General features: G+C 44.6%; 6 protein-coding genes across 6 annotated transcripts; 3 read left to right on the top strand and 3 right to left on the bottom strand.

Annotated features, from left to right (window-relative positions):
- The first annotated feature begins 10 nt into the window (after window positions 1–10).
- LOC135351322 (tRNA modification GTPase GTPBP3, mitochondrial-like) lies at window positions 11–2,617 on the top strand. The gene is made up of 12 exons (XM_064550301.1): window positions 11–211; window positions 359–399; window positions 448–568; window positions 612–853; window positions 908–955; window positions 1,007–1,079; window positions 1,126–1,269; window positions 1,323–1,419; window positions 1,464–1,532; window positions 1,860–2,189; window positions 2,241–2,335; window positions 2,463–2,617. Exons 1-12 carry the CDS (start codon window positions 58–60, stop codon window positions 2,615–2,617), a joined length of 1,569 nt encoding a protein of 522 aa, XP_064406371.1. The 5' UTR covers window positions 11–57.
- On the bottom strand, window positions 2,581–3,794 carry LOC135351326 (homeobox protein ceh-20-like). The gene has a single exon (XM_064550306.1). The coding sequence runs from the start codon at window positions 3,677–3,679 to the stop codon at window positions 2,759–2,761; it is 921 nt and encodes a 306-aa protein (XP_064406376.1). The 5' UTR covers window positions 3,680–3,794; the 3' UTR covers window positions 2,581–2,758.
- Window positions 3,795–5,335: 1,541 nt separating this feature from the next.
- On the bottom strand, window positions 5,336–10,643 carry LOC135351129 (E3 ubiquitin-protein ligase TRAF7-like). The gene is made up of 19 exons (XM_064550065.1): window positions 10,483–10,643; window positions 10,339–10,399; window positions 10,172–10,284; window positions 9,436–9,621; window positions 9,079–9,168; window positions 8,531–8,624; window positions 7,844–8,012; window positions 7,516–7,736; window positions 7,384–7,457; window positions 7,284–7,326; window positions 7,169–7,221; window positions 7,045–7,113; window positions 6,744–6,823; window positions 6,488–6,647; window positions 6,198–6,314; window positions 5,886–6,008; window positions 5,699–5,836; window positions 5,527–5,646; window positions 5,336–5,461 (listed from the first exon to the last, which is right to left on the bottom strand). The coding sequence occupies exons 1-19, from the start codon at window positions 10,540–10,542 to the stop codon at window positions 5,450–5,452; spliced, it is 1,983 nt and encodes a 660-aa protein (XP_064406135.1). The 5' UTR covers window positions 10,543–10,643; the 3' UTR covers window positions 5,336–5,449.
- Window positions 10,644–10,713: 70 nt separating this feature from the next.
- On the top strand, window positions 10,714–13,747 carry LOC135351131 (polymerase delta-interacting protein 3-like). The gene is made up of 5 exons (XM_064550067.1): window positions 10,714–11,566; window positions 12,428–12,604; window positions 12,870–13,064; window positions 13,191–13,393; window positions 13,572–13,747. Exons 1-5 carry the CDS (start codon window positions 11,078–11,080, stop codon window positions 13,630–13,632), a joined length of 1,125 nt encoding a protein of 374 aa, XP_064406137.1. The 5' UTR covers window positions 10,714–11,077; the 3' UTR covers window positions 13,633–13,747.
- A 154-nt stretch (window positions 13,748–13,901) lies between these two features.
- On the bottom strand, window positions 13,902–19,251 carry LOC135351130 (eukaryotic translation initiation factor 3 subunit L-like). Its single transcript, XM_064550066.1, has 18 exons — window positions 19,098–19,251; window positions 18,937–19,045; window positions 18,761–18,885; window positions 18,591–18,705; window positions 18,480–18,541; window positions 18,360–18,423; window positions 18,228–18,301; window positions 17,980–18,129; window positions 17,753–17,929; window positions 17,612–17,698; window positions 17,409–17,558; window positions 16,990–17,163; window positions 16,831–16,904; window positions 14,484–14,541; window positions 14,386–14,424; window positions 14,232–14,327; window positions 14,085–14,165; window positions 13,902–14,030 (listed from the first exon to the last, which is right to left on the bottom strand). Exons 1-18 carry the CDS (start codon window positions 19,137–19,139, stop codon window positions 14,016–14,018), a joined length of 1,692 nt encoding a protein of 563 aa, XP_064406136.1. The 5' UTR covers window positions 19,140–19,251; the 3' UTR covers window positions 13,902–14,015.
- LOC135351128 (uncharacterized) lies at window positions 19,242–22,829 on the top strand. The gene is made up of 10 exons (XM_064550064.1): window positions 19,242–19,533; window positions 19,591–19,699; window positions 19,751–19,981; window positions 20,031–20,096; window positions 20,228–20,582; window positions 20,665–20,896; window positions 20,959–21,020; window positions 21,117–21,176; window positions 21,657–21,896; window positions 22,143–22,829. Exons 1-10 carry the CDS (start codon window positions 19,349–19,351, stop codon window positions 22,709–22,711), a joined length of 2,109 nt encoding a protein of 702 aa, XP_064406134.1. The 5' UTR covers window positions 19,242–19,348; the 3' UTR covers window positions 22,712–22,829.
- The last annotated feature ends 2 nt before the right edge of the window (window positions 22,830–22,831 follow it).

Here is a 22,831-nt window from a genome sequence, read left to right as displayed (position 1 = left end):
TCAGCAACGCCCCCTTGGAAATCCTACGGGAATTCCCCCTGTTGCTAGAAGTGCCACATGGCTCTGAGGAGAGTTCTGCAGAAGCTCACAACACTTGCAGTGTGCAGAGTGAGAGGCTGCAGCACACACTGTAGGAGGAGCAGACACTTTTCATCATTCTTCTCTACTAGTGATACAGTATTTGCTCTCTCCTCTGGGTACGGGAAATGTGGTATGTACATAACAACTTGGACCACCCCCCCCAGAACATTATTTTATTTTATTGAAAAATAATTATGTTCCACTTCGTAAAATATGGACCCAATGTCTGTATAATTCCCACTCTGTCGTTTCAAAATGTTAATTTACTGCAATGCAGGAGTGGCAGTGATCAGAGCAACTGGACCACATGCTAAAGATGTGAGTGAGTCTCACTGAGCTCTGCCGCTAATCCCCCCTGTGTTGTAGGCCCTGTTGAAGATCACTGGACTAGAGCGCCCCCCACAGGCGAGACACGCCCTCTTCCGGAGACTAGTGGACCCCCGCAGTGGAGATACTATTGACCACGGCCTTGTACTGTGGTTCCCAGGTGTGTCCATTCGTTCCCATGCCACATTCAGTGTAGTGCACAGGTCCACACAGCTTCACTGGAGAGGACTGCCTGGAGCTGCAGAGTCACGGGGGACCAGCTGTGGTAGTGGGTCTCCTAGGAGCACTGGAGGGCGTGGCTGGTTGTAGACACGCTGAACCAGGAGACTTCACCAAGAGAGCATTCTTCAATGGCAAACTTGGACTGACAGAGGTAGAGGGATTGGGCGATCTCATCCATGCTGAAACAGAAGCCCAGAGGAAGCAAGCACTCAGACAAATGGAGGTATGTCTTCCTAAACACCCGTACATACGTATGTAGGTCATTCTTATTTTGTAGGGTGATCTGGGGAGACTGTATAAAAATTGGACCACAAAACTTACACAGGTAACTACACTAACTGATCAGTTGCATGTCCCCTAATCAACTGTTTTGCAGTTAGTAGCCCATATTGAAGCTGTCATCGACTTTGGGGAAGATGAGAATATCGGGGACAATGTATTGCCTCAAGGTACTTGTTACATTGTATGCAATATAGACACGCCCCCTTATCCTAGTGAGGAGCGAGGTGAAGGAGCTGCTAACAGAGGTCGAGGTTCACCTTAACGATGGTCGCCGTGGAGAGAGACTACGCAGTGGAGTACATGTGGCAATCGTAGGAGCTCCCAACGCGGGCAAAAGCAGTCTCCTTAACATACTCTGTGAGCTTACAAAAAGTTGTATGCCCTTAGGCAGTGTATTAGTATGCTCTCAGGTCAGCGTCCAGCTGCTATAGTGTCCCCACAAGCTGGCACCACTCGAGATGTACTAGAGTCAGCTCTGGACATTTCTGGCTACCCCATTGTACTGAGGTGAGTTCGACATTATAATGTCCTGATGTTTACGTTACCCATAGCGACACGGCTGGTATACGAGAGTCTACAAACCCTATAGAGCAGGAGGGAGTTCGAAGGGCTCTGCAAAGGTGTGTTAATTATTGCAGAGAATCTTCCTGTTTTGGTGTCTACTTTGAACGCTCATAATTGGAGTTAGAATTGCGTAATTTCAAACTGCGTATTGTAGCTCTTTGAAAGGTCTATCTAATGATGTGTTTAAATCAGTGATTGCTTTCTGGTCGAAATCTCCATTTTTGCGGAAAAGCATGGACTATAGCCTTTGAGATTAGCCATAACTTGAGTAAGGATTGTCCAATTTCACAACTAATGTTGTGCACTTGTAGCTCTTTGATAGAGATACACGTACAGAATAGTACACTATATTTCTTATTGCTTTATTGCATGTGTCATTGCAGAGCTGAGAATGCTGATTTGAAGATTCTTATTGCTGACTCATCACTCCTATCCTCTCAACTCATAAATGACCACCTGTGTAACCCTGACACCACCCCCTCTGACCTGGCACAGCTGTTTCTACACCCACACAACCCAGCCGAGAATGTGTTTAACGATCATGACACAATAGTGGTACTGAACAAGGCAGATCTCTTGTCAGATGGCGATGTAAAGCAATGGCATGCATCTATCAGTGAGGAGAGTAAGATAAAACTATGCTGGATGTCGTGCAAAACAGAGGAAGGGGTGGAGGGATTTCTACAGCAATTAAAGAGCATTCTGGAAAAAATGTGAGTTGCTGTAGGGTGTGTACAATCAATCATGTGCCATGTTTTTGTTAGGTGTGGAAACCCTTTGGCTGGCAACCCCAGTATAACACAAGCACGACATCGCCAGCAACTCACGTTGAGTCAGGAAGCTCTAGGAAACTTTATGAGTGAGACTACATACATTGTCTTAACTTCTTGTAGCTCATTAAGATGCATTCCTGTTAAATGGAGTTCCTTGTTGTCTTAAGTACCATCCTACTGTGCTCTTACAATGGCCCTATTCATTTGCTACAGGTCTCACACTTGAGCCAGATTACTGGGACAAGAGTTTGGACTTGGCAGCTGAAGAGCTGAGAACATCTATTAGACACTTAGGTAGAATCACTGGCAAAGTTGGCATTGAAGAGATTCTTGATGTTGTGTTTAAGGATTTTTGTATAGGAAAATAATTATTCTGCTACTTTGTATAATTACTGTGTCATTGGTTGTACAAAACAAAATCTCTATAAAAGTGTATTATTACAAAAAATATAAACACTGTGAAAATATTAACATGACACATGACTTGTGTACAAAACTTGCTAGTCAGTTCATAGTGTCTTGCTCTGTCTTCCGTGGAGGGCTAACATCTTCTTACTCCGTGATCTCTTGTTACAGAACCACGTTGACAGTTGCTCCACTGTTATCCCGCACTGATAAGCCAGTAGCTGTTTCTCTGCCTCGCTAGGGTACGGGTTGTCAAGGTGAAAGTCAAACCATTCGTTCAAAAGTTTAGTTGCTTTGGATTTCAATCTCTGATTTTTCTGAGGTGGTCCTGCTTGGATGTACTCTGACTGAAGGCCTAACACTGTCTGCGCCACTTCTTGCTTCAATCTCAAGCGTAACTTATCAAACTTGTAGCTGAGTTTAGATTCCAACATCATCCTTCGCAATTCCTCGTCGATTGAGGCTATTTGCGAGGCTGTGATAAGAGGGGTAGTATCGTCACAGGACATTAGTTCATTAATGTAGGTGGCCTCTCTTTGCGAGATCTCAGCCATCTTGCAATCGAATAAATCCTTGAGCTCTGTTATTCTTTTGCTATAGTTTGAGACAGGACCCGGAGAGGAGCTGGTGTGTGGACTATCAGCGAGGTTCTTCCGCCATACATCATCAAGAAACGCATTGAGTTCCTCCTCATTCTGAGGCACTGTGTCGTCTATTATACCTGCTAGAGTGACCGGCTCTGCAGCTTGTCCGTGCTTGGTGGGGGACTTAGGCAGCCTCTTGAGAAGGCTGCGCAAGGAAGAGACCCATGATGCTGAGCTGCGTGTTTGCACATAGGGAGAAGAGGACGCGGCGGCACTGCCACTAGGGCCATTTGTATAGTAAGTACTGTCATCATCCGATACTGTGTCTTCTGCTGGAGCAAGGCTATCAGACAAGCGGCCGAGAATGTGCTCTCTCTCCTCAGTAGGGCTTGTCCGACTGTCACCGTGAGAGCGGAGACTGAAGCTCCTCCTCCGAGGCATTATGTCTTGCTCGGTTAATATCAGAAGCACTAAATGACTCTCTCTAGAACTAAAATTAATAGGGCATTATTTTTAGCAAAGCTGCACAGCACTCTCCGCGAATGGCGTTGCGAAGTTGCGATGACCTCATGCGCATGCTCAGTAAAGCGTCTGATCATTGTCTGATATTATAGAGATGTCAGACCGGAAGTAGTGCGTGGGCGTATTTTCGTACAGTAATTCAATGGTAAAAAACGGGACCAGAAAGTGAGTGAACAAGAAGGGCTTTCCGCAAGCCCTGGAAGAGTCTAGCAAACAACAGCTGTTCCCAGGGGTAAAAAATAGCGTAGAATTTGATTTTTATAACAGTTTTTTATGATTTTAGCATTTGATTCTTGTTTTGTGTGTGATTTTTTCTCAAAGGTGATCATCATTTTGGCAACCAAACATGAAAATGAACAAAAACACAAGTGAGCATGTCTTTCATCTCTAACTCTCTCCAGATTATGCAAAAAGTTGCTACAATAAGCTTTTATTTCTTGCGGAATCACATATTGCATGGATAGATGGGTGGAGCTGAGAATAGAAATGCAGTAAAATCAAGCCAAGTGTACCAATAGCTGTATTTATTTCTTAGAAGTTCTTAGAAGTTACTGAAAGTAATTATTGAAGCAATCTGAAAGCCTCTGTTGAAAAGAAACAAGAAAGATTGGAGAGAATTCCAGGGACAACAATGTAATCTACCAAAACTATTAAATTGCAAGAACTGATTCAATTTGCACACAAAAAAGACAAGAGTAATCTACTGTATTAATTAGAAGCTGTCAACAGAGTTGTATCATAGATTTATAGTTGTATGGCCTTAAATCTACATCACACTAAAAACGAATTATTTAGACCAAATGAGAAAAATTGCTTATAAAGATCAAGAAACAGATACAAGCGTAAGGTGGACATTGATGAGAGTTCTGAAACATGATACAATATACTGTACGAAAGAAAAGATAGCATGGTTACTTTAAATCCAAAAGAACTCTCTGAAGCAGGAGACATCATACTATTATAGGGACATCATAAAGATATACATTACAGAAACATTATAAACTTCATAAAATAGATATCAAATGGTTACAATGTTAACTCCTGAGTCCTGAGTGTCCATTTCATACTTTTTGAAAGAGAATAGACCAAGCGGTTCAGCAGATATGCTAACTTTAAGATCATTTCCGGTATTAACAACAAATTTCATAAGTCCCACCCAAGTACATTAAAATGCGGTACATTTTTGTACGAATTTTTCCCTGACTAGTGTTCTTCAAAACTCTGTATCTCTGCATTCGCTTGATCAAATCCAGTGCAGTAAAGTTTTTCTGGTTTGCCTAGAGTGTTCAAAAGAGATAGTAATACATAGGAGTTAGAAATAGCAAAAATGAAAATCGGTCTGACATCGCTATCACTGATAAACTGCGCATGCGTAGATCTAGCAGCGCTTTCGTAGTGATCATCAGATCACTAACTCACTAATAATGCAGCCTCTATTCCAGGCCGCAGATAAGCTCAAAACGTACAATGCAATGTACATGCATAATAATAATTATGCACTGATCAGTACGTCAGCCCCTCAATATTGACCTCCTAATTAAGCATAATACATTTACTTAAGTTTTGTTCGATTAATTATTTGATAGATATTAATTTATGAAGGTGAAATGAATGCATTGAGAGCTATATAATAATAAAAGAGTTCATGTTAGGGCACTTGAAGGGATTCTTCCACTGGGGGTGTGGTCTTTACTGCCACACCTACACACAGAGGAAAGCAGCCGCATGATAACAATGCTCAGAAGAACACTAGCAGGATAGTTTACCTTGATGGTGCTGTCCACAGAGCCGGAGAAGAGGCGTCCTCTCTGTATAGCCAGACACGTGACGCTACTGTCATGTCTGATCAGAGTCTGGGCACAAGTCATGTGCTCCATGTTCCATACCTACAAGGGGGTGTGGTCTCATTATATCACTATATAACCAGCGATGACTCACTCTGAGGGTCTTGTCATAGCAGGCGCTGAACAGTCTGGTACCGCCGGGAGTGGGTCCCTCTATGACTTGGAGGGAATAGATGATACCTACATGGCCAGTAAGCTCAGCCACAGACTCTAGACTCTTAACATCCCATACCTAGTGAGGAGTGGGGTTACAAATGCTAGCTATATCACACTAGACTCACGTTGATCTTGTTTTCGTAGGTGCCACAGATGATGTGTTGATTAGTGACGGCCAGAGAGTACACACTGCCCCCTCCTTGACACTGGAGCACTCGGACACACTCAAAAGTCTCCAGTGTCCATATCTGTAGTAAGGGGGGAGGGGCAAGCTCTAGAAGTTATGTTAGTGGAACTACACATTGTACACAAAGTTTCTACAATAGTAATACTTCTGTCAACTTGCATTGAAAAATTTACAATAGTTAATTAACATGTATTATGCTCAGGTACAATCACTCGCTACAATGCAGTCCCAGCACTGTCAGCTAGCCCACCTTGACTGCCTGATAGGAGCCTGAGTAGAGGTACTTCTCATAGGTCACCAGAGCTCTCACCCAGTGGTTCTGGGTGGGTAATGCTCTCACCAGCTTGTTGCTCTCAATGTCCCACACCTGTGTACATGTAGGAGGGGGGGGGGGGGGCTATTAACTTGATGGATAGGATGGTGGAACATTTCAACAATTTAAGGATATTCTGAAAGCTCTCATTATCAAATTAAATTTTGTACTTCACCCCCACGCCATGTATACTTATGGACACTTGCTAATGAATTAGAGCCCCATACATTGATGCTCTTGAGTGATCCAGAGTAGAGGCGTGATCCGTTGAGAGTGAGGGAACTGACAGGGTTCTCGTGGGCAGGGATTGTGGCAATCACCTCCAGTGTCTCCATGTCCCACTTCTTGACACTGTGGTCAACTGAACCACTGTACAGAAACTTCTCACTGCAGATTGTGTATGTGTGTGAGGGAGGAGGTCACTGTAAGTACTCTGCTAGCAATGTACATAATACAGAACTATAAAGTATTCGTACTCCTTACCCCAAAGTGCAGAGTGCAAGTACTATTCCATCATGACCAGTCAGAGTGTTGAGGCACTTGAAACTTGTAGTGTCCCACACCTATGCACACACACACAGTCAACACACCCACACACACACACACCCACACACACACACACACACACACACACACACACACACACACACACACACACACACACACACACAGTCAACACACACACACAAACACATAATGTCGGAGCAAACACACAGGCTTATAATAATATTATGCTTTGTCTTCAAAAATGGAAGATTTGGGCTCTTTGGGATCGGGGAGGTACCTTGATGGTGTTATCTGAGGACGCACTGAACAGCTTGTCACCAGACACACATAACGCCCACACAGGACCCTGCATGTGGGTGGGGCTTAGTGACATATGTGTATAGTGGGGGGGGTCAACGTACAGCGTGTCCCACAAAAGTGCCCTTGCATTTAAACAAATGGTGAGAGTCCATAGCTACAAGAGTGAGGAATTGTACATAATTTATGAACGAGGTTACGATAATAATAACAACTCACTTCCTGCCACGCCCAGTTGTACTTGTACATGCTGCAGCTCATTCTATTGGACGGAGGGAGGGAGTGATGACACATCTCCTAGGTAACGCTTTGGACTTACCATGACAAAGTTGACCCCATGCCTTGCGTCTACTACTTCTCTTTGCAGCTTGATCTGTCTATCATCAAGCAACTCTACAGACACACACACACAGACATAGCGTGATGAAGAACAGCACACTGACTGACTAACCTAGTTGTTTCTCTGAAGATTTCTCGAGATGCTCCACTTTTTCTGAAAGGTTAGCCAGCATTGATCGCAGAAACATGATTTCTTCATCTTTCCGTTTCAGTTCGTCAGTGAGATCTGATATCTGATCCTCTGTGCGGCCGAGGAAACCCTTGAGCCCCTCGTACTTGCAGCTGTTCTCCAGGTGCTCAGTCATATCCTCACGTGTACCCTCAAACAAGCAACTGATAGAGAAAATATCATGTATGCATACATCCCAAATAATGAATACAGTGGAAACAGATCGAATTAATTGTACATATGGCAATACTACAATGTAAAGTATACTTACGTGTATTTGAGATGTGGACATCGCACATTGCCACATTGCTTGAGGTGATCAGGGAGGTCCTTCTTGAGCAGGAGGGGACACTTGGAGCTATTGGGACAGCCAACAGGGGCGTACTGGCAGTCCTTCTCATGGTCACTACGGACACTCAGCTTGATCAACATGGGACAACCTGAAGAGAGGGGGGAGGTTACAGAGGAACATGGGACAACCTGAAGGGAGGGGGGAGGTTACAGAGGAACATGGGACAACCTGAAGGGAGGGGGGAGGTTACAGAGGAACATGAGACAACCAGAAGGGAGGGGAGGTTACAGAGGAACATGGGACAACCTAAAGGGAGGGGGGAGGTTACAGAGGAACATGGGACAACCTGAAGGGAGGGGAGAGGTTACAGAGGAACATGGGACAACCTGAAGGGAGGGGAGAGGTTACAGAGGAACATGGGACAACCTGAAGGGAGGGGGGGGGTTACAGAGGAACAACACACACGCTTGTATCAACAGAGAACCTACTAGAACAACACTAACAGGAGTTCTATTGTTGACATATTTAAATGGCGTTTGTAAGTGTATAATAACAATTAAAGCTCGTTAAAACAATTGATTGGTACTAATTAGCTTCCACCGTATGAGTGGGCAGGATTATAGCTGGGTGCAGGCTACCAAGGCTACAGAGAGATAGTCTCTTTACCTGAAGTGTCCACCTCATAGCCTCCCGGTATCTCCTGGGAGGGCTTGCAACCATAGCGACAGTGGATCAACAGCTCCCCCACCTGGTCAGCTATCTGTGTGTGTGTGTGTGTGTGTGTGTGTGTGTGTGTGTGTGTGTGTGTGTGTGTGTGTGTGTGTGTGTGTGTGTGTGTGTGTGTGTGTGTGTGTTCGTGTGTGTGTGTGTGTGTGTGTGTGTGTGTGTGTGTGTGTGTGTGTGTGTGTGTGTGTGTGTGTGTGTGTGTTCGTGTGTGTGTGTGTGTGTGTGTGTGTGTGTGTGTGTGTGTGTGTGTGTGTGTTCGTGTGTGTGTGTGTGTGTGTGTGTGTGTGTGTGTGTGTGTGTGTGTGTGTGTGTGTGTGTGTTCGTGTGTGTGTGTGTGTGTGTGTGTGTGTGTGTGTGTGTGTGTGTGTGTGTGTGTGTGTGTGTGTGTGTGTGTGTGTGTGTGTGTGTGTGTGGGGGGGGGGGGTTGGATATGAGTATTGGCTGTTGTAGCTTAACCTCATAGTAATTAAGGATGCATAATCACTTACGGCTAAGTTCCTGACCACCATGGAGAGCTGATTGTTGTCCAGGGGACACACCTCTGCTCGACTGGAGTAGCAGGGGCGACAAAAGGAATGCTACAAGAGCAGAAATGACTAATCATGGGATGTTGTTGTTAGCACAGGAAGAGTATCCATGTTGGCGATAAACACAAAACATTTATACACGGAATCATACAGCCATCAAGTATAATTATGAATAACAAATGTACAGTATTCGTAAATTACTGCTATGTAACCATAGACTACCCTCCACATACCCCACAGGTGGCAATGTAGGGGGTCCCTGAACACCCCCCTACAGAGGCTACCCCCCACATAGGCCACCGCCCTCTCCCCACGTACCCCACAGGTGGCAATGTAGGGGTCCCTGAACACCCCCCTACACAGGGGACAGAGGAGAGTCTCGTTACGTGCTGCCTCTGCTAACACGAGGACTTCCCTCAGCTCCTCCTCATGACTAACAGCCGGGGAGCCAGCCACAGAGCGGGTGGAGGCTGTGGAGAGGGTACGCTGGAAGTTCGTGGGCGTCTGTGGAGTGTGTGTGAAACGTGGGGGGGTGGGTATGTGGTAAAAAAGTTATAACCATTGTTATTATCTGAATGCACAACAGGACATGTGGGTATGTCTGAATACACCACTAATCACAGTGGACCTGGGCCAGAGACCATTCATTACCTGACTATTGATACACACATTACCACCACCTGTCCATTAGGCACAGTCAATGACAACTAATGACTGCATATTTAGCAATACCGTATAGCGCGAAATTTTCGAGGGGCTTAATTTTCGTGGATTTCGTGGGTTAGCAATCCTACACGAAAATTAAGTCCACGAAAATCGTTCTTTACCTGCTATAACGTGCAAGATTTAAAGGCGTGGCTTCCGGTAAGCAGTCATTCCGCGAACATTGTGCAACGAAATAGCTTTTAGAGGCTAATCCACGAAATATAAGTGCCTCGAAAATTTCGCGCTATACGGTATACCATTAATATACCATAATCTGTACACACACACACACACACATACACACACATGTTAGCTTATAGAGGTGATATTAAAGTCTCCTCTCACTTACAGAACATCTGTCGGCCACAGGATAGAGGGTTTCAGAGTTGAAGCTGACTCTAGACATTGATGAAATGGTGGATGTGTTGGACTGGGACCGCCGGTGGCCGCGAGAGTACGCCTCTGTGTGTGGTGTGTGGGGTGTGAGGTGTGTGAGGGGGTGTGGGGCACACTCACCGTTTGAAGATGATATTGAGCTTCGTCCAGACCTCGGTGATCTGAACCCTTTCTTATCACCCTATGGAACATATTTATACGATATGATGTGATCACAGTCTGTCTGTTCTGATACTCTAATCATGTTAGGCTATATGTACTCACGTTAATGAATCCCAGTGTGTGTGCCTTGGCACCCTCGTCCTCGTAGTTGGGTCTCCACATGACAGCTAACTATAGCAGAGCAGCACTGTCATCATGTTGTGTGTGTACCGTGTGTCTCCCGGCCATGAATTATCCTAGCAAGACACGCCCATTCAATAACAAAGGGGCGTGTCTAAACACGATCAAAGAGTTCATTATTAGGTTAATTATGACGTCATGATGAGGTCACTATAGTCAATTTAATTAACTACACGTGTTGTTCGACACCCAACATACGTTACAAGACAAGAAACTGTGTTTCAAGCTAGCTATTCAAGTGAAAGAGAAGCACAAGACTAGCCTCTCTGTGAAGTACCTTCAGGTCCACTGAACCGATAAACGACCCTAACTATCCAGGCTGCGCTGTGGATCACCCACCTACTATTTATCATCCAACAAGTCTGACAAAGAGATCATCCTCCCAAGTATACCTCACAGCACACAGCTGGCCGGCCGTGAAGTGAACGCCCATATATATATATATATACTTGTATCTGATATCAAGACTATCTCGTTATTCCCTCAACTTTATTTAATAAATACGATCGGTCCAACAATGGCGTCAAAAGTTGACATGTCTCTGGACGATATCGTAACACTGAACAAGAAAAAAGGAGGCAATAAAGGAGGCGGCGGTGGTGCTAAACCATCTCTAGGAAAACCAAAGTTCACAAGTGGAAAACCTCAAGCTCAGAGTGGCCTACAAACGAAAAGTGCCGACCTCAGAAAAATAATATCAAACAAGCAGAAGTCTTCTATTACAGACCTCCGCACAAAGATTAAACCAAAGGCCCTCTATACAAGCAAGTTTGTTGAAAAGCACACCTCAAAATCGAACCCCTCTACTCCGAAAGGCATTCAAGGACGCATTGGTAAAGCTCGTCCTAAATACAGCAGTGACGATGTGCCTGAGACCACCCGTTCTCGACGAAGTGACCCTGGTCCACTGTTGTCAAGGAGTTCATTCAAGCTGCCCTCGTATGAAGATGCCAAGAAGATCACGGTGACTGTCCCTGGATCTGTGCGACCCACCACAAGTGTTGAGGTAAGTTGGTTTGGTTGGTTTGTTGGTTTCGCCCCTTTATGACAACTGCTTTGTGGTACTAGATGATCTGATTAGGCTAGCTGCTGCTTATCCTTATCTTATAGATAGAAGTGCTGCCTCTTTAAAGGTAGGTCGCTCGCTACACATGCATTCCACTCACTAGATAGCTTAGGCCATTGCTGTAGAAAGCTTAGGATAGGATGGAACATCTGGTGTCCTAGTCTGGCCGGTGTGAGCTTTGTCTGGAATTGAATAATTGTAGTGTTAAATGGTGCTGATGTTGTGAGCTACATGTCAGAGTGTTATTAATGGATTTCTGCTCGAGTGTTGATGATTTGCTATTTTGAAGAACTATTGATTGTAACATTCTTCCGATTGTGTGGAACATTGATGAATTTAAACAAACAGTGATTTGATTCTACTATCTGTTACCAATGGGTACATACGTATACACAGTCAAACATGATGTGTGGAACTTCCTAATGTATACCAAAGGGTATGAACTTGTATCACAGTCTTGTTGAAGGAGTTGAACATTGTGCTAAGTACTTTTCACCTTTCCCTCACCGTGCTTGTTTGCTATCGGTCTCGTGCCAGTATTAAGTGGTTGCTTACTTGGAGGACCTAGCTACATCACTCTTTATCTGCTTGGCTTAGTCTGGCTTAAATTCTAGTGTACTGTAGGCAAAAGCTTGAGCATTAGTTTTAGTAGCATTTACATTAGAGCACACATCAGCTTAGTTACAGGTAGTACCCACAAACAGACCCACCTCTCTCACCTAATCTCAAGGCTCAGCTGTACTGGGCTGGACCCTCTCCCCCTCAGGGCTGTTACTGTAACCTCTTGTCATCTCTTCGCAGTACCATCGCGAGGAACGTCTAGCAGCTGCCATTGCTCGCAGCCGAGATAGTCGTCATGATAACCAGATGAGAGGCCGGGAGGAGTTCCTTGCCTCGTCCATAACCTCTGCTCTGAGGGACGGTGGTGGCAATGAGAGAGAGAGGGGCAGCATTGGAGGGACCTTCTCAAGAATGCAGGTATATTGACAGTACATGTTTAACTTATAATAGTATTGATGTTACTTAGTTTGTGTGTGTGTGTGTGTGTGTGTGTGTGTGTGTGTGTGTGTGTGTGTGTGTGTGTGTGTGTGTGTGTGTGTGTGTGTGTGTGTGTGTGTGTGTGTGTGTGTGTGTGTGTGTGTGTGTGTGTGTGTGTGTGTGTGTGTGTGTGTGTGTGTGTGTGTGCTGTATAGACTGTACTGTAAATGGTTATAGTGATGTGTTTTACCCTCTCTCTTTCCAGATGCGTGGGTTCAGTCGCTCCCCGTCCCCCCCTCCAATGGCCTACCAGGCCCCCCTCCCCCTATCCATGTCTCGTGGGTCCGTCCCTGCCACCTCTCGTCCATCAATGGCCCCCAGAGCTAGAGAAGGCATCACCACAATGACCTCTATGATCATTCAGAACCTGAGCGACACTGTTTCCAAGAATGATGTTGCCGTACGTTGTGTGTGTGCGTGTGTGTGTGTGTAGAGGAAGGCCTTTTCTGTACTGTACTGTACACTTTTGTTATTGGTAACAGCAAAGGCTCAGTATAACTATCTCCTGTTCTCCTCCCCCCTATAGGAGCTGTGTCGTGCCATGGGTCCAGTGGAGGCGGTTCAGATGGTGAACCCTGGCATTGCCGAGGTAGTGTTCAAATTCAAGGACGATGCTCTAGAGGCATACAAGAAGTACAACCAGCGTAACCTTGACGGTCAGCCTATGATGTGTCGACTACAACCCGCCTCACGATCCAAGCTCACCACCGGTGGCTTCACTGCACACAGGTACTGACACCTCTCTCTCTCATAGTTACTGCTTATTGATCACATACTCGATAGGTTACTTAGTATGTTGACTGTGTGAGTGCTTGTGTTAGGTTGCCTACTATACAATGTAGCTGTTGCCTACTGTATAATCATTGACTGAATGGTAGCCTTGTATTGACCCTTGACCTCTACACAGGTCCCTGTCAACAGCCTACGCTGACGACCTCTACTCTCAACCATCATCAGGATTCTACTGAACTCTGACCACCAGCTTTGACTGAACTGTAGTAGTATAATTATGTGGTGTGCCTATGTTTATCCTCTTCAATATGATCTTTGTGCAAAAATGTTGATGATTATTTCCTGATATTCGCCGCCCTCTTTATTTCTATAATGGGTAAAGATGGTTAACAGGACAACTCTAATGTGTGTGTCGGTGTTGTTAATGATCTTTACCCATCCCACTGTAATATATGAGGAGCAGAGGATCTCCCCATGTGCTCCTGGGGCAACTACATATTTACGATTCTTGATTCTTAATAATTATTATCATAACACATAATATTAATAAAACATTGTTTGTGATCAACTACAGAGAATGTATGACATGTGCACACACGATAAATTCAACATGAGCACTTCATTTGGAACAGATCTGAGGAGGGAGGGTAGGATGGTCATAATCATGGATAGAAGGCTGGTGGTTTACCTCCTCTAGCTTGTGGATCTGTCGTATAAAGAAATCACCATAGCGACGAGCCATCTTAGTGTCTGCTATGTGTAGCATCTCCTACAGAGACAAAATAACACGATATTAGAACACAATATCCACTCATATAAAGAGTAGCACACTGACCCCATCAATATAGAAGTCCAGGTCAGAAATAGACTGCACCTCCCCTGCCAGGTGTTGGGTGCCTTTACTCGTTGATACTAGGCAACGGGTCTTGTGCTGGAGGCAGCAAAGAGAGAGTAGACAATGAACAGCAATATTGATGTATTATACGTACCTTGAAGCACAGGAGGTGCTCTTGCAGTGTGGCCTCATCCTGTGCAGAGAGAGGGAGAGGTTAGGTGAAGTTGAAACAGGTAATTAAATGCAACGCACGACTTCCATGAATGCTGACAGCTTTGAGATGGGCATGGTAGTATAGAACTTCAAGTAGCTGCAATGGAAACACTTGATTGTAAATATTGGCCTTTTGAGAGAGACATCTAAAATGGTCATAACTTTCTGAAAGCTTAGAAAGAGACCTTTCAAATGGTATCATATTTGGAAGACCAATAAATTTGGCGATACCATGGATAATAATAGCCCATAGTCCAAGGTTGAAAAACGACAAATTAGGGCCCCGACAACGTTTTGGATTGAAACACATCATTTGAAAGGTATTTTTCTGAAAATCATAAAAGTTTTGAAATTGGATCAACGGTACTAAAGTTAAGGCTGTTCAACTACACCCTCCATCAATGGTTCGGCAACTCTTTCAGATGCCATAACTTGAATTCCGTGGATCCAATGTTAAATTTTCTGAAAGCCTAGAAAAAAATAATTCAAATGGCGTCATCAAAAATCATATTTGAGAGATAAAAGTATTCCCCGATTTGGCGATACCATGGATTATACCCCACGGTCCAAGGCCGAAAAATGATAAATTAGGCCCCCGACAAAATTTTGGATTGCAACACATCATTTGAAAGGTCTCTTTCTAAGCTTTCCGATATCCGAAAATTTTTGACATTAGATCAACGATACTCAAGTTAAGGCTGTTGAAAGATGTTCAACTACATCCCGTTCATTCAATGGTTTGGGGATTCTTTCGGCTACCATAACTTGAATTCCGTGGATCCAATCTCAAATTTTTATGATTTTCTGAAAGCTTAGAAAAAATTATTCAAATGGCGTCATCAAAAATCATATTTAAGAGATAAAAGTATTCCCCGATTTGGCGATACCATGGAGCCCATGGTCCAAGGCCGAAAAATGACAAATTAGGCCCCCGACAAAATTTTGGATTGCAACACATCATTTGAAAGGTCTCTTTGTAAGCTTTCCGAAAATCCGAAAATTTTTGACATTAGATCAACGATACTCAAGTTATGGCTGTTGAAAGATGTTCAACTACATCCCGTTCATTCAATGGTTTGGGGATTCTTTCGGCTGCCATAACTTGAATTCCGTGGATCCAATCTCAAATTTTTATGATTTTCTGAAAGCTTAGAAAAAAATTATTCAAATGGCGTCATCAAAAATCATATTTGAGAGATAAAAGTATTCCCCGATTTGGCGATACCATGGAGCCCATGGTCCAAGGCCGAAAAATGACAAATTAGGCCCCCGACAAAATTTTGGATTGCAACACATCATTTGAAAGGTCTCTTTGTAAGCTTTCCGAAAATCCGAAAATTTTTGACATTAGATCAACGATACTCAAGTTATGGCTGTTGAAAGATGTTCAACTACATCCCGTTCATTCAATGGTTTGGGGATTCTTTCGGCTGCCATAACTTGAATTCCGTGGATCCAATCTCAAATTTTTTATGATTTTCTGAAAGCTTAGAAAAAAATAATTCAAACGGCGTCATCAAAAATCATATTTGAGAGATAAAAGTATTCCCCGATTTGGCGATACCATGGATTATAGCCCATGGTCCAAGGCCAAAAAATGACAAATTAGTGCCCCGACAAAATTTTGGATTGCAACACATCATTTGAAAGGTCTCTTTGTAAGCTTTCCGAAAATCCGAAAATTTTTGATATTAGATCAACGATACTCAAGTTATGGCTGTTGAAAGATGTTCAACTACATCCCGTTCATTCAATGGTTTGGGAATTCTTTTGGCTGCCATAACTTGAATTCCGTGGATCCAATCTCAAATTTTTTATGATTTTCTGAAAGCTTAGAAAAAAATTATTCAAATGGCGTCATCAAAAATTATATTTGAGAGATAAAAGTATTCCCTGATTTGGCGATACCATGGAGCCCATGGTCCAAGGCCGAAAAATGACAAATTAGGCCCCCGACAAAATTTTGGATTGCAACACATCATTTGAAAGGTCTCTTTGTAAGCTTTCCGAAAATCCGAAAATTTTTGACATTAGATCAACGATACTCAAGTTATGGCTGTTGAAAGATGTTCAACTACATCCCGTTCATTCAATGGTTTGGGGATTCTTTCGGCTGCCATAACTTGAATTCCATGGATCCAATCTCAAATTTTTTATGATTTTCTGAAAGCTTAGAAAAAAATAATTCAAATGGCGTCATCAAAAATCATATTTGAGAGATAAAAGTATTCCCCGATTTGGCGATACCATGAATAATAGCCCACGGTCCAAGGCCGAAAAATGACAAATTAGGCCCCCCGACAAAATTTTGGATTGCAACACGTCATTTGAAAGGTCTCTTTTTAAGCTTTCCGAAAATCATGAAATTGGATCATTGATACTATACCTTCTGAGTTTGGGCAGTACAAGCTGTTGCTCAATCTCAGCCTTGAATACATCGCACTGATGCTCAGTAGGTTGCTGTGCATTGTGTGTGGTGTGTGTGTGTGTGTGTGTGTGTGTGTGTGTGTGTGTGTGTGTGTGTGTGTGTTGGCGGAATAACCACCTTGTTATAGTTCTCAGGAAGGCTCTCATAATCCGGGGGTATGGGAGACATGAACTTGGGACAGGCAAAGAAGAACATTTCCTCGAATGTCTTGAGCTCGCCCTTCGAGAGAGACATAATTTTTTCAGCAAACTTATCCCCTCTCAGCTGAGAGTTGACCACTTCATCAACATGCTGAGTGGGCAGAAATTCATTCATTCATACTGTAAACCTTGGTTCAGCATACGTACGTTATTCAATAATCATGGATTTGGACTAACAGAACTTGTATCTAAATACACTACGAGACAGGTTATCATCGTCATAGCTAAAATTAGACAGCCTGAACTAAAAGCACTGGGTCTCAAAGTTACCTCCCACAACAGGCTAATTTCGTATACCCACCAACGGCTATTAAAGGCCATGCTAGGAGTTCTCACCTGTGGGTTGAGGGCGACGACCATGGCTATGATGTTGAGCATCTGCTCGTTTTGTTTGATGACTTGCAACTGCTGGTAGGACTTTGGCTGAAAGTGGTTTTTAGCTCTTTGGATGAAGACAATGATATTGGAGAATGTGCGGAGGGTGTCCTGTGTGGGATGTGAAGTGTGAGGGTGTGTGGGTGTGAGGTGTGTGTGTGTACCTTGTAACGCCTCATCATGAGGAAGCAGAATCCCACATAATAATAGAGACTGATCTGAGAGGCTGGTACTCGAGTGGTGGCCAATACCTAAAGAAAATAATTAAAATAAATAGCTACAAACGAGTAATGGCACACGTGCACCTTCTTAGAGAGCTGCACGTTTGCCACGGCCTGCAGTGCTTGGTAGTAGTCCCCCAGCTGAGTGTGCAGACGCAAGAGTCCAATGAGACTGAAGTAGCCGAGGTTCTTATAGAGAGAGAGGTTTCCCAGGTCTCCAGCCACGGAGGAGGGTTCTTCCCCAGCATAGTAGGCCTCTAACTGCAGGGGGGGGGGGTTTAAACCACTATACACACACAATAGAGGTCTACCTGTTTGTTGATGTTGGACTTATCCACTAGGGCATAGAGTACATTGAGGACGCCATGGACACTCCACACTTTAGGGTTGTCCTTGAGCAGCTGGATCTCCTCAGATGATCGACTCTTTAGTTTGCCTCGAAACATGACATATGATTGGAACTGCAGGGGGTACACTTATCACTGTGGGGGGTACACTAATCACTGCAGGGGGTACACTTATCACTGCAGGGGGTAGCAGTCAGTCAGATATACGGTACCTGATAAATGAACTCATCAATGATGTCCCACAGCCACTGGTTAGGAATCTCCAAATCCACAGGCTCTTTGGAACCTGATATGGGAGGGACGGGAGGGTTGTTAATTGTTCAACGATTGATACGTACACGTACCCAGAATAATATTGAAGAGGTTGATGTAGTTCTGGAATGACTCCATTCTCTGCTCAACAGTTGGCTGTGTAACAAGTCAAGTAGTAAGGGCATACTCTACGAAAGGGGGGGTGGGCAAACCTTGAACTTTGCGTAGATGTGTCGGAACTGCATCTCCTTATAGAGAGCCAGGAACATCTCGTCTGTAACGAAACAAAATCACACGACAAGTGGACACAGTTATAAACACACCTCCTTTGACAAGGGGGGCTATGAGCTCTGCCCTGGGCCAGGGAGCCTCCGTGAAGAAACGAGTAGATAGTTTCCCAAACTCCTCCTCATAGATCCGCAGAATTTCATCCACGTTCTGTTTGTGTAAGGGAGGGGAGTACTGAACTGTAATAATGTCGTGTGGTACCAACCTTTTCAATGACTTGGGCATGGAAGAACGGAATGAATGCCTTGATAACATCAGGAATATAGTTATCAGGATTGTCCGAGATACCATCTGATGATGTCATGGGGACTGGCTCCATGGGGGGAGCCCCTGTAATATCCAGGCATCAGAGCATTATAAAAATTATATCCATTTACTTACCCTGAGGGTAGAACTGTCCTGGAGGTGGATACATGATGCCAGGACCCATGATGATAGGAGGGGCCATATACCCGGGGACGGGGGGTGGGGGCATGCCGTACACACCAGGCTGGAGGGTGGACCAGTCAGTGTGCATGCAGTCAGTGTGGTGTGTGGATTACCTGTTGTGCAGGATAGAAGTATTCAGTAGGAGGTTGTTCCATGATCGATTGATGAGTTCCTATTCAACCACGTGGACTTTAGCAGTCTCCATATCGACCTTTGACCCTTCACAAAGTTGAAAGGGCAAAGTTTAGAGGTCAAAATAGTAGTCACGTGCACTAAACACGTGCTAAGCTTTTAAGCTTTTGATAACTTTCTGAGATAGTAGAAATCGTCTTACCTTTCGCCCTACTATTACAAGAGCAAAATCATGTCCCAAAGAGGTTCTAGCAATCGTGGTGACAGTCGTGGTGGCTACAGAGACAGCCGCAGCGATCGAGACAGTGGCCGTTCTAGAGGCGGATACAGTAATGACAGACACGACCGGAACGGCTACTCGAATGGCTACAGCAGTGGAGGCTACAACGACAAGAGATCCAGCTACGACAAACTAGAGTAAGTGGAATTATACAGATCGTATGATTGTACCTATACCATATCTCTCATGTGCAGCCGATTGAATGACTACACATCAAGTAAGAAGAGGTGGGATCTCTCGCGCCTGCCCAAGTTTGAGAAGGATTTCTACAAAGAGAGCTCAATAGTGGCCAGTCGCAGTGATGTAAGCTCTCTATTATCAATTCCGTAACACACACACGCACAATATATATAGGGTGAGATCAGCAGCTTCCGTAAAATGAAGGAAATGCTTGTGAAGGGTCAGAATGTACCAAAGCCTGTATCCACCTTTGACGAAGCTGGTTTCCCGAAGCACGTACTGGAAGCATTGTACAGTCAAGGGTTCAAAGAGCCCACCCCCATCCAAGCTCAGGGCTGGCCAATGGCACTCAGTGGTCGAGACTTTGTGGGCATTGCACAAACAGGCTCTGGGAAGACACTAGGGGTGAGAGACGATAGTGTGTGTGTGTGATATGTGTGATATGTGCCTGCAGTATATCCTACCGGGAGTGATTCATCTGTCCCACCAGCCAAAGCTCTCGAGGGGAGATGGCCCAATCGTAAGTACTTACACATGGTACTTTTAACATTATCACCTCTATGTGATAACCGCCTAAATATTTAACACACACACACACACACCTGTACCCACACACACACACACACACACACACACACACACCACACACAGGTCCTAGTGTTGGCCCCCACAAGAGAACTAGCTCAGCAAGTTCAAACAGTAGTGGACACGTTTGGACGAGCCTGTCGGGTCACCAGCACCTGTGTGTATGGGGGCGCTCCCAAGGGGCCGCAGATACGAGCTCTTCAAGAAGGTATCGACATCTGTATCGCTACACCGGGTAGACTGATTGACTTCCTCGAGACTGGCAAGATCAATCTTCGTCGGTGCACATACCTGGTTCTAGATGAAGCTGACAGGATGTTGGACATGGGCTTTGAACCACAGATTCGTAAGATAGTAGACCTCATTCGTCCTGACAGACAAACACTCATGTGGAGTGCCACCTGGCCCAAGGAAGTGCAAGGTAACCAACCGGTTAATCTAAACATGTCACATGATAAGGTTACCTGAGAGTTATGGTATTTAATGGCTACTTCCTATCCCAGGTCTTGCCGAGGATTTCCTTGTGGATTATATTCAAGTCAACATTGGTAGCATGGAGCTGTGTGCCAACCACAACATCACTCAGATCATCGAGGTGTGTGAAGATTGGGAGAAGGAGGGGAAGATGGGCAAGCTACTCGAGGGCATCATGAGCACCACTGAGAACAAAACCATCATCTTTGTAGAGACTAAGCGACGAGTGGATGAGATCACGAGGAAACTGAGACGTGATGGGTGAGTGGGTGGACACGCTAGCCTTGCTCTGTATTATTATAGCTTGTTTTTTTATTCTCCAGTTGGCCGGCTATCTGTATCCATGGTGACAAGGAACAGCGAGAGAGAGACTGGGTGCTTGCTGGTGAGTGTATGTAACACAATACTTCCTGCACTTGTATTACCACTTAATAAGTAATTAAAATTAACTTTCATATTCCCACCCTCCACACACACACAGAGTTCAGGTCAGGCAAGAGCCCCATCCTGTTGGCCACTGATGTTGCCTCAAGGGGATTAGGTATACTTAGAGTCAAACACTAGCTACTGATATACAGTACAGGTGGTCTGCATGCATAGTGTCTCAAAACGTGTGAAAAGCTATCTATCTTGTTCTATGTTGTCTAGTACACTCCCTCCCCCCCCCCCCCCCCCCATCCCTCCTTCTCAATGTGTGTATTTGTCTTGTGTTGTAACGGTTGCAGTGTCCCTCTCTCACCACAGGGCGGGCGACCATTGCCAGCTGCTCTTAGGGGCAGCCGAGGCGTGGTGTGCTTGTCTCCTGAGAGCGTGTATCTGTAACCATAGCGACAGGTGAGCCACGACTGCTGCATCAGCACTTCATGCAGACTGGTTGTGGTTTGTCTGTCCTAAAGCTAATTACAACATAAACTCTATATATAGTTATAATACTAACGAACTATGAGAAATCTGTGTGCATTGTGTACTGCTGTGGATTGCCTGTGTATAGAACTTTTATTAATATTTATTTGTTTTGCAGATGTGTCTGACATAAAGTTTGTCATCAACTTTGACTTCCCCAACAACACCGAAGACTATGTCCATCGTATTGGTCGTACGGCTCGTGCCAAGAAGACTGGTACTGCCTACACTTTCTTTACTAAGAACAATGCTAAACAAGCCAAGGACCTCATTGAGATCATTAAGGAGGCTGGCCAAGCCCCACCTCCTAAACTGTACGATATGATGGGCCTGGCCAAACAACTCATGCACTTCAAACGTGAGTATATATAGTTTATGTATGTGGCAATTCGTGGTACAAGTGGATTATTGGCCCCTGTAGTAGGTAGTGATCTCGACCCTTTACTGTTACATATGTGCTTGTATGGATTTTACAATGTGCCTTCTGTTAATTAGAATACTCGTATGTGCTTAATTGTAGGGCTTGCGTTGATTGGGCTAATTTTTTTCTTTTCTTGTGTACATACATGTGTATAAACTGTGTTTGTTGTTTTCTCCCTTGCAGAGCGTCAGCGTTATAGTCGTGGTGGTCGTGGTAACGATCGAATCAGTGGTGGTAACTATGGAAAAGGCAGCTTTGGAGGCAACAAAGGTTCTAGCTCGTATGGAAGCTCGTCGTCTAGCAACCAATACGGTGGAGCCTCTAATCAGTCCAGCTCATACAATAGTAGCAGCTATGGCTCCAATGGCTACTCCAGCTACTCGCAACCAGCCTCGTCAGGGAGCTACAATACTAGTGGAGGGTATGCTCAACCCACCAGCTCTACTGGCTACTCTACCACAACACAGCAGCCAGCTACCAACTATTCCAACCCCCCTACTGCTAACTACAACACTGGCAATTCCACTGGTGGCATTCTCCCTATCCCGGGAGCTACGACAACCTCCACTTACACAGCCCCTGTTGCTAATTACGGCTCTGCTCCAGCTTATCCTGCTGTCCAAGGTCCTGCCTATCAAAGCTATCAGCCGCAAGGGACGTATGCTGCCCCCTCGTCTGGATACTACATGCCGCCCCCTCCACCTCCCACGGGTCCTGTAGCTCAACCACCGCCCCCTCCACCTCCACAGTAGGCGGGGCCAATGGAACACTGAACACTGACTATCAAAGATTGCGTATTGACTTGTAGCACTTATTTATCACTGTTATTCTATTATAATCACGTTGATATTTTGCAGTATTTATCTTTAATA

This window comes from Halichondria panicea, chromosome 17 (assembly GCF_963675165.1).
Source record: "Halichondria panicea chromosome 17, odHalPani1.1, whole genome shotgun sequence".
Classification (NCBI taxonomy): domain Eukaryota; kingdom Metazoa; phylum Porifera; class Demospongiae; order Suberitida; family Halichondriidae; genus Halichondria; species Halichondria panicea.
The sequence above is the reverse complement of the archived record's forward strand: the minus strand, read 5'-3'. Positions and strand labels throughout refer to the sequence as shown.